General features: G+C 43.0%; 1 protein-coding gene across 4 annotated transcripts in view; it reads right to left on the reverse strand.

The window, feature by feature from the left end:
- Positions 1–4484: 4484 nt before the first annotated feature.
- LOC121584516 (apoptosis-inducing factor 3-like) overlaps positions 4485–14732 on the reverse strand; it is a 36616-nt gene continuing 26368 nt past the window's right edge. The window contains exons 9-21 of one of the 4 annotated variants that reach the window (XM_041900434.2): positions 14525–14611; positions 13585–13676; positions 13318–13448; positions 12986–13101; positions 12087–12158; positions 11521–11584; positions 11259–11335; positions 10869–10986; positions 10616–10714; positions 10047–10122; positions 6872–6976; positions 6208–6228; positions 4485–5572 (exon numbers count right to left, since the gene is read on the reverse strand). In XM_041900434.2, coding sequence (XP_041756368.2) covers positions 5530–5572; positions 6208–6228; positions 6872–6976; positions 10047–10122; positions 10616–10714; positions 10869–10986; positions 11259–11335; positions 11521–11584; positions 12087–12158; positions 12986–13101; positions 13318–13448; positions 13585–13676; positions 14525–14611 — 1101 coding nt within the window. In that variant the 3' untranslated portion in view covers positions 4485–5529. Of the gene's footprint in view, positions 5573–6207; positions 6229–6871; positions 6977–10046; positions 10159–10615; positions 10715–10868; positions 10987–11258; positions 11336–11520; positions 11585–12086; positions 12159–12985; positions 13102–13317; positions 13449–13584; positions 13677–14524; positions 14612–14732 lie in introns of all 4 variants that reach the window. The other 3 variants (XM_041900432.2, XM_041900435.2, XM_041900433.2) reach the window with 3 other exon arrangements.

Here is a 14732-nt window from a genome sequence, read left to right on the forward strand (position 1 = left end):
AAATGACCAATTATTATTATTATTATTAGAGGAAGGCCCAAGAAATTGCCCCCCCCCTTAGTTTTTACACTGCTGCTACTCGCTGTTTATTATCTATGCATAAAATACCTCGACTAACCTGCACCCCCGCACATTGACTCTGTACCGGTACCCCCTGTATATAGCCTCGTTATTGTTATATAATTTTCTTGTTACTTTTTGATTTGATTAGATTTTTCACTTTAGTTAATTTACTAAATATTATTTCTTGAACTGCATTGTTGGTTAAGGGCTTGTAAGTAAGCATTTCACAGTAAGGTCTACACCAGTTGTATTCAGCGCATGTGACAAATATAATTTGATTTAGTAGTGAAACTAGGTGTGAGAAGTCTATTCCTGTTTGTCAACTGTGAAGTGAAACCCCAATCACCGATCTGTATTTCAACTCCTGAATATGTCTCATGTTGTTTAGTACATAGTTATAATACATAATTTAATGATATGGTTTAGTATACCGTTTGTCTTACCTATTGTCTTTGGATCAATTTGTCAAATGCATTTTAAACAGAAAATAAAACTGTTAACTGTAATTAATACAGTGTATAGATCTATTTATTGGCCTCTTGCATGCTTTGAGGTACTTTATACCCGTCCAATGCAGAATACCTCCACTGTGGGCTGTTTGAAATCATTTTCAAACTGTGAATAGAAAATGTGTTGGAATGTCTTCCATGTACAGTGCCTTCAGTAAGTATTCACACCCCTTGACTTTTTCCACATTTTGTTGTGTTACAAAGTGGTATTTAAATACAATATTTTTGGTTATGAAAAATATATTTCACAGCGGTTTAGATGGTATAATGATTATCTACACTTGCTTGCTTTGTCACATTGCACCTTTATTATATGATTCGTTTAGCACATTTTTACTCCTGAACTTATTTAGGCTTGCCATAACAAAGGGGTGGAATACCTATTGACTCAAGACATTTCAGTTTTTCATTTTTTATTAATTTGTAAAAAAACAACACACAATTCAACTTTGACATTATGGGGTATTGTGTGTACAAAATCTCAATTTAATCAATGTTTAATTCAGGCTGTAACACAACAAAATGTGGATAAAGTAAAGGGGTGTGAATACTTTCTGAAGGCACTGTAGCTTTAGGGCAGTGACATTCAAACTTTTTCAACGGGACCCCATTTTTTTCAGCCAGAATTTCTGGGGACCCCATTTTTATCCCCAATCATTTATTGCGACCGCACCACATATCGGATGACATTTAGATTTTTACATCAACAAATAACCTTCAATTCATTGCATTTTCATCTCTTGTCAAAATGAAAAGAAACCAATAAATACATTTACTCAATAAAATGGTATCTTTCAAATTATCTTTCTCAAAAACTATACTCTTTGAATACCACTGCTTTAGGGAATAATCATGGACTTTAGGGGTTCTTGTGTACTGGTGGTGTTTCGGTTTGATACATTTTTCGATATAATACACTTGTTAAATTGTGTGAATTTATGTATTCTGTATTTTGCCTTTTCCTAAAAGCATATAATGTATACTTGTAACTTCTAGAACTTCCTTGGACCGTCTGATAAGCTGAAGCCTAGTTATCAAGTTGAAGTACCTCAAGAAGGAGGCTTATACATTTGTAACCTGTACTCTGTAACAACAATGTTTTTTAAAATTGATTATTAAATGTTTTCTGATTAATCCTGTGTGTGTGTTCTTCTGTGTATAGTTCAGTATGTTATCATCACAAACCAGGGATCAGTTTCTGAGAACTTGAAAGTACAACGATCTTCTTTTGTCATTCTTGTAAAGGGCTTTGTGTCGTTGTCGTTTAGATAAAGTTAATTAATAATTATTGACACCCTTGATAAAGATGAACAAAAAATACTGTATAAAATAAATAATACAAATACCAAGCAATATTGTATGCTAAAAGAAAAGGGAAATTATTATTTTAAACTAATACAATTGCTCAGATAAATAGATTTTGTTTAACAAGTAATAAAAACATCTAAAAAAGATAAGGGTAAACATTTTTGGCACCCCTATTTTTAGTACTCCAGCACCCTGCCCTTGCGAGGATAACGACCCTGAGCCTAAAAGGTTTTATGACATTGGAAAACACATTGGGAGGGATCTTAGACCATTCCCTCATACAGAATCTTTCCAGATCCTTGATATCTTTCATCTGTGCTTATGGACTGCCCTCTTCAATTCAAACCACAGGTTTTCAATGGGGTTCAAGTCCGTGGACTGAGATGGCCATTCAAAATGTAGATTTTGTGGTCAATTAACCATTTATTTGTGGATTTTGATGTGTACTTGGGGTTATTGTCTTGCTGGAAGATCCACTTGCGGCCAAGTGTCAGCCTCCTGGCAGAGGCAACCAGGTAATTGTTTTAATGTATTTCTATCAGATCATAGCACCGCCTGGAGTTTGATAAACGGCATTGGAACTTGGATTGGAACCGGAGCTATGGTCAGATGAAATGAAAATAGAGCTCTTTGGCCACGCACACCAGTGGTGGGTTTGGTGTTGAAAAACAGAAGCATATGCAGAAAAGTACCTCATACCTACAGTAACACATGGTGGTAGATCTTTGGTGTTATGGGGCTATTTTGCTTCAACTGGTCCTGGGGCCTTTGTTAAGGTCAACGGTAGTGATGGGGGAAAAAATACAGTTACATATCGGGATATTATTTTTGGCGATATATTGTATCATATTGTTTTGTTCATATCGCAATATTATTTTTGTGCTAGTTGGTTGAACTTCAGTATTTTTCATTCATAGCTTGTTCTCCATCTTCTTTTTAAATAGGGAGACAATTTGTTTTCAGCACTTTTATTTCTCTGACTAATCAAAACGCAGCAGACATATGGCGAGCAATATGTTTGGAACATGAATCGCAATAAAATCAGAGTATCGAAACGCAATACATATAGAATCATGAGAAGCGCAATTCATATGGTATTGGCACCTAAGGATCGTGATAATACCGTATCGTGAGGTCCCTGGCAATTCCCAGTTCTAGTCAACGGCATCATGAACTACCAAGTACCAGGACATTTTGTCCAAAAACCTGGTTGCTTCTGCCAGGAGGCTGAAACTTGGCCCCAAGTGGAACTTCCAGCAAGAAAATGACTACAAGCACTAATCTAAATCCAGAAATAAATGGTTAATTGCCCACAAAATCAACATTTTGCAATGGCCATCTCAGTGTCCGGACTTGAACCCCATTGAAAACCTGTGTTTTGAATTGAAGAGGACAGTCCATAAGCGCAGACAAAGGATATCAAGGATCTGGAAAGATTCTGTATGGTGGAATGGTCTAAGCGCCCTCCAAAACAAGTTCTCCAATCTCATAAAACATTTTAGAAAAAGGCTCAGTGTCATCCTCGCAAGGGGAGTGCTAGAATATTAGAAACGGGTGCCAACAATTTTGACCTCCATCTTAAAAAAATAAATAAATATGAATACAAAATCTCTTTCTCTGATAAATTGATTATTTATTTTATACAGTCTTTTTTTTGCTCCGTCTTTATCAAGGGTGCAAATAATTATGGACCCCACTGTACATGTACCTTTAATTCCAAAACATGCTGAGAGTAGTACAGATTTTTTTTTTAATACTTTTATTTCAAAGTTTCCATTATAAAAGATACCATTCTAAGCTTCCCTGTATGAAGAATATGTCTTTTAAAATGTCTTTCACCTCTGGGCTTAAGTATTTTGGAATCTTCAACATGCCAAAATGGAGATGGGAATGCTTTCTCCTCTACATATCTAAGGAAATTATAAGCAAGTTCTGAAAACAAGACCTCGTCAAATACAGAGAACTAATATATGGTGAGAAAATAAAATAAACAAATTCATATATTTTTGCAACGGAACCAAACCCAATGTGACCAGGCCTCGAACCCCAGTTCCCTGAGTTAGTAACAAAGAGCACTCATATGTGACAACTACCAAATCTAAAAGAACAGTAATTTTCCTTTTGTTAGAAAGCACAGACATATTGTTCTATTGCGCAAGCATGAACATAGATTAAAGTACATTTCAATTTCTCATTTATACAATCTATGAGCCAGGCAACAAAGGTCCCCACCAATAAAAAGAGGTACATTGTCATCCTTAAAGGAGTGACTTGTAAGCATCTTGTGAGGATTTCATGTTTGTGTGTGTGTGTGCGCGCGCACGTCCGTGCATTTATGCGTCAGGTAGGGAAAGGGACATTCAATTGCTGCAACTATGGATTATGTGTAGTTTATCTCATTATGATACTTTGCATCAACCTGGACTCAGGGGTAGACGTAGCATAGTATATGTAAATCCGGGATACTCCAATTAGTTTGATTTGTTACATTTCGTATGGTATGTATTAATTTGTAGATGTCGAATTACAATTTGTATGATATGTTACGAATTGCAATTCATGCAATGTGTTACCAATTGCAATTTGTACAATATGTTACACATTTTTCAAAACGTATGATATGTTACGAATTGCAATTTGTTGTGATTAACATTAGCTAGGTGGCTAGTTGGCTAACGCTAATCTTAGGTAGGTGGCTAATGTTAGCTAGGCTAGGGTTAAGGTTAGGGTTAAGATTAAGGTTATGGTTGGGAGTTAGGTTACATGGTTAAGGTTAGGGGAAGGGCTAGCTAACATGCTAAGTAGTTGCAAAGTAGCTAAAAAAGAATAAGTAGCTGCAAAGTTGCTAAAATGCTAAACACATTATACATAACGTACATAACGTAACATACCATACTAATGTGAATGTCCCGGATTTACATTTACAATGTTACGTCTAGTCTATGAGACCAGGCTGTAACACATGGCTTTGAGGCAAACATTGTGCCTTTAAAGGGCTCAATGCAAAGCTGTCAAACCTAAACATTGTTTTTATGTGGCTTTTACAGGTAACAATGTCTTTGCTTCTACAAGTTGGGGCTGAACAATCTATTAAAAATCCTATTATTTCAACTACCAGATATACTGTACATGGCCTGTTTCAGCCAACATGAGCATACTTAACCAAATGAGTTTAATCTCAGCCTTAGAAAACTCCAGTTTAAAATTGTATAGCCCTTTTGTTTACAGTGTATTGAGAATCATAGCTATATACAAAGTTGCATGTACAAAAAAATTCAATACCCCTATCTGGCCCCTTATAAACAAAGTGTACAGGTAGATACATCATGCAGAAGCACAGAGACTGCATCCAGGATTGCTTCACTGTGAAGTTGCATGAGGACACAGATCTGCCATTACAGTATTGGAACATGTTAACATCATATATGGCTCACGCTATTGGTAAGAATACTGTATGTACAGCCTATCACCGTGGAGGTTCACTGTAGAACCATCTCAGTCTCGATTCCAGGGGAGCAACAGTCCCAGACACGGGTCTTCTGCTGTATGTCAACAGTATGGCCCAGCATCTCATCAGCACCACAAGTGTCCATAGTTTAGAATCCAAAAGACCCCAGACGCACGGAGAGCCTGAGACGTGGAGGCTCGCTCACTGCGACCCTTTGTCTATCAACCAAGACATGTCCCCTGTCCTGCACGTAACAACAAAAAACATCACTCAGAGTGCATATTATGCAGTTTAGACAAGAATTATGTGGATAATGTAGTCTATGCTCTGAACAACAGAAAACATGAGTGTAAGACTGGAAGTGAACTACGTCATTATAGCATAAGCATGCTGTTCTGACAGAGCGTTTCACACATAGCCATTTCATATACCATTTCATAAGGAGATTATTTTTTTTTTATTTAGATTTATATATACATATATACACACTACCGTTCAAAAGTTTGGGGTCACTTAGAAACGTCCTTGTTTTCAAAAGAAAAGCAATTTATTTGTCCAAAAAAATTTATTTTCTTTCGAAAACAAGGTAATTCCTAAGTGACCCCAAACTTTTGAACGGTAGTGTACATATATATATATATATATATATATATATATATATATATATATATATATATATATATATATATATATATGTATATACATCCTAAAAAATATATATATATGATATACCTCCTAAAGATATATATTTTAGGAGGTATATCAGCTTTAATATTGCAGATACAGTATATTGTGGATTATATCAATGTAATTGTCTGCACATGAAGGGATTGTTAGTGGAGACAGATTAAGAAAGACATGCATCTTTAGTTGTCGTACTTGCGTTGTCGGGTTAACAGCCTTCATTGTATGAATGCACAATTACAAATGAAGGATCAACATTAGAGAAAGTAAGACATTGTTTACAGCACAGATGTCAAACTCATTCCACGGAGGTCAGAGTGTCTGCGGGTTTTCGCTCCTCCCTTGTACTTGATTTATGAATTAAGGTCACTAATTAGTAAGGAACTCCCCTCACCTGGTTGTCTAGGGCTTAATTGAAAGGAAAAACCAAAAACCTGCAGAGACTAGGCCCTCCATGGAATGAGTTTGACACCCCTGGTTTACAGTAAAGCATTACAGTACACATCTTAAAGGGGAAATCCACTAAAAAAGTAACAATTTGCATTCCTATATTTTGAAAACTTGATTGTTGACATGCAAAACATTTTGGGACTGTATCAACAGTGGACTAATGAAACAAATACCAAATATAGTTTTTTTTATGGATCTTTCCTTCAAACAAACTGACAGACACCCACTGGCAAATATGTAAACCCTCTTCTACTTATTAACATAGGAAACATCTATCACAGTTATCACATATCATGTGGTAACATTTATAGAGGTCAGTGTTTGCTCATAGTGAACCTAGGAAAATCTAAAGAACATAACAACCTCATTGTCACCCAGACCCAACTGAAGACCATAGAAATGTACTTACTCCACATCTCGCTTTCTAATCGTCTTTCCGGACCCTAAGACCTCTGCCACACGGGATACAATGGGGTCATAGTTAATGCTGGCCACGGCAACCACCTCCTCACTCCTATAGGTAGGAGAGATTAACCAAACAACTTTTAGACAACAAACTTTTAGGGAAAACTCTAGGATTACTAGAGTTTAGTCTGTTGTAAGGATGAACACTCCTGGATTATATAAGAACAAAACATGACAAAAACAAAACAGAGGATTTACTTTACAAAACAACATGGACCGATGGCTGAACGCATCTCAGTAGATAGCCACGATGGTGTTTGGACACATACTGTCACGCTCTGGTTCCGGGACGTTGTGAATGAACCAGGGTGTGTTTGTTTTGTTGGGTATTTGTTGTGGGGTTGGTTGTAAGGGTGTATTCGGTTGGTTGTGTTTTGGGTGTGTTAATTGTGGTGTCGTGTGACTCCCAATCGGAGGTAACGAGTGTCAGCTGTCGGCTCGTTATCTCTGATTGGGAGCCATATTTATTCTGTCTGTGTTCTCATGTGGGTTGTGGGTTTTTGTTCCAAGTTTAGTCTTTGTTACTATTGGACTTCACTTTCGTCTTTTGTTTTGTATTGACGTGCTTTTCTAATTAAAAGTCATCATGTTCACTCGCAACGCTGCGCCTTGGTCCGCTTATTTAGACGATCGTGACAGAAAAACCCACCATAGAAGGACCAAGCAGCGTGTCCAGGAGCAAGACAGCTGGACATGGGAGGAAGCGCCTGGTAAGGAGCTCGAGAGGCTGGCGATGGCCCAGGTGGGCAAATCGTGGTCCTGGGAGGACATGCTCGGGGGCAAGGGACCTTGGGGGAAGATCAAGGCCCTGGCGAGAGAGGAGCAACGGCGTCAGCAGGGCCATCATCGTTGGAAGGACGAGAGGCAACCCCAAAAAGTTTTTGGGGGGGGGCACATGGCTTGGGCGACTGAGCAGCAGGAGGCTGCCACAAGGCAGATTCAGAAGGCTACCAGGTTAAGGGGGCTGACGGAGGCAGAGAAGGGACGGATTCAGGAGGCTACCAGGTTAAGGGGGTCACTGGCCAAAGTAGGGAAAGGAGATGTAGAGGCACGGCGTGAGAGACTGAGGTGTGTATCCAGTCCGGTCCGGCCCGTTCCTAATCCCGAGGTACAGCCAGTAGTGTGTGTCCCCAGTACGGTACGGCCTGTTCCGGCCCCTCGCACTAAGTGTACGGTGCGCGTCGCCAGCCCAGCCCGGCCTGTTCCTGAGCCTCATACGAAGCCTACGGTGCGCGTCGCCAGCCCAGCCCGGCCTGTTCCGGCCACTCGCACCAGGGATACGGTGCGCTTCGCCAGCCCGGCCCGGCCTGTTCCGGCCACTCGCACCAGGGATACGGTGCGCGTCGCCAGCTCAGCCCGGCCTGTTCCTACTCCACGCACCAGGGATACGGTGCGCTTCGCCAGCCCGGCCCGGCCTGTTCCGGCCACTCGCACCAGGGATACGGTGCGCGTCGCCAGCCCAGCCCGGCCTGTTCCTACTCCACGCACCAGGGATACGGTGCGCTTCGCCAGCCCGGTACCTCCAGTTCCGGCACCACGCATCAGGCCTACGGTGCGTCCCCAGGGCCAAGCATGCCCTGTTGCTGCTTCCCGCACTAGCCCTGAGATGCGTGTCCTCAGCCCGGTACCTCCAGTTCCGGCACCACGCATCAGGCCTACGGTGCGTCCCCAGGGCCAAGCATGCCCTGTTGCTGTTTTCCGCACTAGCCCTGAGATGCGTGTCCTCAGGCCGGTACCTCCAGTTCCGGCACCACGCATCAGGCCTACGGTGCGTCCCCAGGGTCCAGCATGCCCTGTTGCTTCTCCCCGCACTAGCCCTGAGATGCGTGTCCTCAGCCCGGTACCTCCTGTTCCGGCACCACGCACCAGGCCTACGATGCGCCTCAGACGGCCAGAGTCTGCCGTCTGCCCAACGGGGCCTGAACTGTCCGTCTGCCCAACGCCGTCTGAACTGCCCGTCTGCCCAACGGGCGCCTGAACTGCCCGTCTGCCCAACGCCGTCTGAACTGTCCGTCTGCCAAGCGCCGCAGGAACTGCCCGTCTGTACTGAGCCTGCAAAGCCGCCCGTCTGCCATGAGCCTTCAGAGCCGTCCGCCAGACCGGGAGCCGCTAGAGCTCTCCGCCAGACAGGAGCAGCCAGAGCCTTCCGCCAGACAGGATCAGCCAGAGCCTTCCGCCAGACAGGAGCAGCCAGAGCCTTCCGCCAGACAGGATCAGCCAGAGCCTTCCGCCAGACAGGATCAGCCAGAGCCTTCCGCCAGACAGGATCAGCCAGAGCCTTCCGCCAGACAGGATCAGCCAGAGCCTTCCGTCAGACAGGATCAGCCAGAGCCTTCTGCCAGACAGGATCAGCCAGAGCCTTCCGCCAGCCAGGATCCGCCAGAGCCGTCCAGCCAGGATCCGCCTGAGCCAGCCAGCCAGGATCTGCCCCTCAGTCCGGTGCTGCCCCTTAGTCAGGTACTGTCCCTTAGCCCGGTGCTGCCCCTTAGTCCGGTGCTGCCCCTTAGTCAGGTGCTGCCCCTTAGCCCGGTGCTGCCCCTTAGTCCGGTGCTGCCACTTAGTCCGGTGCTGCCCCTTAGTCAGGTGCTGTCCCTTAGTCCGGTGCTGCCTATTAAGCAGTTTGTGACTGTGGTGGGGTGGGGATCACGACCGGGGCCAGAGCCGCCACCGTGGACAGACGCCCACCCAGACCCTCCCCTAGTCTTTATGTTGGTGCGTCCGGGGTTCGCACCTTTAGGGGGGTACTGTCACGCTCTGGTTCCGGGACGTTGTGAATGAACCAGGGTGTGTTTGTTTTGTTGGGTATTTGTTGTGGGGTTGGTTGTAAGGGTGTATTCGGTTGGTTGTGTTTTGGGTGTGTTAATTGTGGTGTCGTGTGACTCCCAATCGGAGGTAACGAGTGTCAGCTGTCGGCTCGTTATCTCTGATTGGGAGCCATATTTATTCTGTCTGTGTTCTCATGTGGGTTGTGGGTTTTTGTTCCAAGTTTAGTCTTTGTTACTATTGGACTTCACTTTCGTCTTTTGTTTTGTATTGACGTGCTTTTCTAATTAAAAGTCATCATGTTCACTCGCAACGCTGCGCCTTGGTCCGCTTATTTAGACGATCGTGACACATACCTAGTATAAAATGCCACAAACTTCAGCTCGTCCACGTCTCCTTGGATGATGACATCATCAAAGCCCTCCCCGTAACCTTGGTAATAGAATAAAAGCACTTTCTTAAGTAGGTCTGTAAAAAAGAGTGCACACAACACCACCACACCCATTATGATGGCATACTTCTGAATCCTATGATGACTGAAAACCCTCAGTATCTGACTTCACGGCTAGGTGGCAGTACTGAAGCTACAATCTCAACAGAGACAATTTGGGTAGTAGTCTTACCAACTCACTATTTTAAGATTACTTTTAGCCACCTATTCAGTCCCAATTTCCCAAACAATTCATACAGTACATAAACAAAACTTGTATAACTTGTATGTGAAAAAGTTTCCAATGGTTCAGTGGGCTAGACTGTGCATGGTGCTGGCAAACCCATGGTGGAGGTTTGGATACATGCACAGGCCACATATGATGAACAGATGTGTCACTGTCCATGACAGTTCTGCCATGTGCTTCGGATATAATCTGCTAAATGACCCTACCGGTATTAACTTATATTACTTGTGGAGTGAGGCTTTGTTTACCTGCGTAGCGTAGGCTTTTCCCAAACATGGCCGACCAGAAATAGGGCACTGTTTTGATCTCAGTGGGTCTTCCCATAATGCCAAGTGCTGCCGCTCTCCCTGTCAAACCCAAACAAACAGAAATGGTTCCATAAAAACCAATACACTGCAAATCCAGCCCCAGATATGCAGCTAAGTGTTTGACCCCTTAGGGAAAAACTCACACTTTAACACGTAACACTGTAATACTTAGCACTTAACAATTAACACTTACCGTGCACATGGGCCATTTGCCAGTGTGGGATGTTCACCTTCTTATTGCTGCGCCCCGGAAAAGGAAACGTCACAATGTCTCCTCCGGCAAAGACACCATCAACATTGGTCTGCATTGTCTGAGGGTTAGAGGGTTATCCAGAAGAATACAGGAGGCAATGTGGAAATCAGGAGGATCTCTTACTTGTAGACAATCCACCTGACAAATTAGATGAGAACTGCAATTTTCCCTGTCAGGAAAAACTCAGGTCTCTAGCTCTACAAATAACACTGAAATAAATTGTTTGTATGAAATGAGGGCATTTTAAATGAAATTAGTGGATTCAAAGTATTTGTGTGATATTATAATTGTTGTGCATGCCATGCCGTGTGTCACAATTGCAGTTTCTACCTTGCTGACGGGGACGAAACCCTTGGAATCCATGTGAACTCCACTCTGTTTCAGGAAGCCAGTGGCTGGGCCTGACCCTGCAGAGGTCCCACATAGATAGAAACCACCATTAATTCACCACCAGGAAGCAGAGTAACAATGGCTGAGAGTGAGTTGGATCAACTCTACATTACACTCCTGCACCACCACTGAAAGGAGAGAGTTTGCTAAAGTGGAGGCTATTGCTGAACGAGCGTTTGTGTCTCTGAGCTAGCCTCCTCACCTGTGCCAATGACACACACGTCCGCCCTTAGTACTTTCCCACTCTTCAGAACCACCTCTTTCAACTGTGGAACATAAAAACAACACTGACAAAAACAGTGAGGCAACACACACATCATTTTACCACTAGATTACCCTCAGTTCTACTACCTCTGTTCCTGACTACAAAGTTCAGATTTGTTTTGCAAAACCAGTATTGTCACGTTGTTTTTACTGAGCCACACTCCAAAATGGAGACTGTAATTGGTAGTAATCTTGGCTGCTTATCCTTTCTTTTTGTTGGCACACTGTGGTACATCAGGGTCAGTCACACCCGTTCATCAGCATTCAATGGCTGCATCCCCATTCTCCACCCTTCTCCCCAATTGTATCGTTGCACACTTCCCGTCATGGATTTGTGTAATCATTCGCAGAGGGCGTTTCCACCATTGTGAAATCCATAATGGAAGTGTGCATGGTAGAGAATCTGGGCAAAGCCTAAAAGTGGGCTTGACTGGCCAGCAGAGAGAAGGAAGGAGAGAGCCAACTGTGCATCATGTTATGCTGTTTGTCTCACTTTCGGAATACCTGTCCATCATGGCCAAGCATCTCCGATACCTCGTTCAACATGTAGAACTTCACCCTGTTTGTCTCAAACAGCTGAAAAGTCAGTCAGACAGACAGGCAGACAGACACAGTGAGAGAGAGAGAGAGAGAGAGAGAGAGAGAGAGAGAGAGAGAGAGAGAGAGAGAGAGAGAGAGAGAGAGAGAGAGAGAGAGAGAGAGAGAGAGAGAGAGAGAGAGAGAGAGAGAGAGAGAGAGAGAGAGAGAGAGAGAGAGAGAGAGAGAGAGAGAGAGAGAGAGAGAGAGAGAGAGAGAGAGAGAGAGAGAGAGAGAGAGAGAGAGAGAGAGAGAGAGAGAGAGATAGCACTGGGTTAAGGTTCAAAGGTCAAAGCTACTTCTCAAAGAGTTGAGCTTTTGTTAAGTTCAGCCTAAATTGTGTTCGGCTACAAATATAACAAATACATAGGCCTATCACTAATGCCAGTGGGTAATTGGCGGGTAGGAGGTAACGCTTACCATGAATACTCTCTTAATAATGGATTGTTAACACATTATGTATTACAAGGTATGACTGTGTCAACAGTCTCCCTCTGCCTTATGTTATCAGCAGGGAACATGCAGTGTTATCATGCTGAGACCCTATGCACGCATGCACACACACACACACACACACATGCAAACACAGTATAATCTCCCCTGAAAAAACAGGACTAGTGGCCAATATCTACCTGATTGTCTAAATAAGTGCATGAGCACCGATAAGAATATACTCTACATATTCCCTTGTGGCGCCTGGTAAATCGAGCCTAATGAACATGATTCACATTTAAAGTATACGTTTCTCTGTGTAGAAATGCAGATGAAGGTGTTCTAGAGGTAGTAGGGCTGACACAGAGCCTGACTTCCCAGGGGCGGGTCCCTACCTTCATTATGGCTTTCCCTACTTTCTCCCCCAGAGCCTTCCGGAAAGGGATTGCTTCTTTCCCAATGATGGAGACAGAGTGGGCCTTGTCGGTGAGAGCTGCAGCCACCTCCATACCTAATGCAGAGAATACAGATGATTACACATGCACACATTTACAGATATAAGTGCTACAATTACAGTAGTACTATCAATACAAAGGTTCGAAACAACAATTCAACAAATTACAACTTAATGTAGCCTTAATAAACCCTTTAAGGCTTATAGATCAACATTCCTTAAAAAAGGAATGTGTGACTGTTTTATCTACTGCATGTCTGTCATCTCTCTCACCAACAAATGATGTTCCCACAATCACAGCATTCTTGTTGTTGGCCAGCCTGGCTACGCTGTTAGCATCTTCAGGGGTTCGGAGGTGAAACACATTCCTAACGTCCTGGCCTTTGTAGTTCATCGGCTTGGGTCTTACAAGAGACAAAAAACGGGTATATCAGTGTCAATAGAAGAATGAGTGATGTCAAAACTGGTAATATCAACTAGAACAGAATTGAATTCCATTTTATTGCATTCAACCAAAGACAATTTACAGTTACTCCTCACTTGCTTCCTGTGGCAATGAAAAGCTTCCTGTATTCCATCCTAGAGCCATCTTGAAAAGTCACAGCCCTCGTCTTGACATCCACTGCCACAGCCTATGATATCCAAACATCCCAGTTAGAAAGAGAACATAGGGCCATGGTATCACCAAGGGAATCTATACCACTTCATTGCTGCTCGGAGACCAGTGTCGTATTCAGTAGGGCACACCGTAGCAGACATTTGCAACGGAAACAAAACGAAAATCTTCTTTTTTATTTATTTTATTTTATTTATTTAACCTTTATTTAACCAGGTAAGCCAGTTGAGAACAAGTTCTCATTTACAACTGCGACCTGGCCAAGATAAAGCAAAGCAGTGCGATAAAAACAACAACACAGAGTTACATATGGGGTAAACAAAACATAAAGTCAAAAATACAACAGAAAATATATATACAGTGTGTGCGAATGTAGTAAATTATGGAGGTAAGGCAATAAATAGGCCATAGAGCAAAATAGTTACAATTTTGTATTAACACTGGAATGATAGATGTGCAAAAGATGATGTGCAAATAGAGATACTGGGGTGCAAATTAGCAAAATAAATAACAATATGGGGATGAGGTAGTTGGATGGGCTAATTACAGATGGGCTGTGTACAGGTGCAGTGATGGGTAAGCTGCTCTGACAACTGACGCCTAAAGTTAGTGAGGGAAATAAGAGTCTCCAGCTTCAGAGATTTTTGCAGTTCGTTCCAGTCATTGGCAGCAGAGAACTGTAAGGAATGGCGGCCAAAGGAGGTGTTGGCTTTGGGGATGACCAGTGAGATATACCTGCTTCTTCTTGGAAGACATTCAACCAGGTAGCAATTCCCTGTTTCAATTGGTTTGAAAAGTCCCCAGTGAACACAGCCCAGTTGTGGATTCAAACTTAGCCTATATAATCAGTGTTTAAGGTCTCACCTCCTTCTCCGTGAGCAACTCGATGTCGTGGGCTTGGAGGAAGTCTATGGAGCGTAGCCGGAGCTGCTCTGCTGTGCTCTCTAAGGACTGAGAGGGAGATAGTTAGTTACACCGCACCACAGCACAGTATACCACAGGCTGGAGTTTATGGGGTGACGTTTGTTAAATTGAAATGTTGTGGGTGACATTCAGTGAAGAAATGCCACTT

Source organism: Coregonus clupeaformis, chromosome 16 (genome assembly GCF_020615455.1).
Source record: "Coregonus clupeaformis isolate EN_2021a chromosome 16, ASM2061545v1, whole genome shotgun sequence".
NCBI classification, from domain to species: Eukaryota; Metazoa; Chordata; class Actinopteri; order Salmoniformes; family Salmonidae; genus Coregonus; species Coregonus clupeaformis.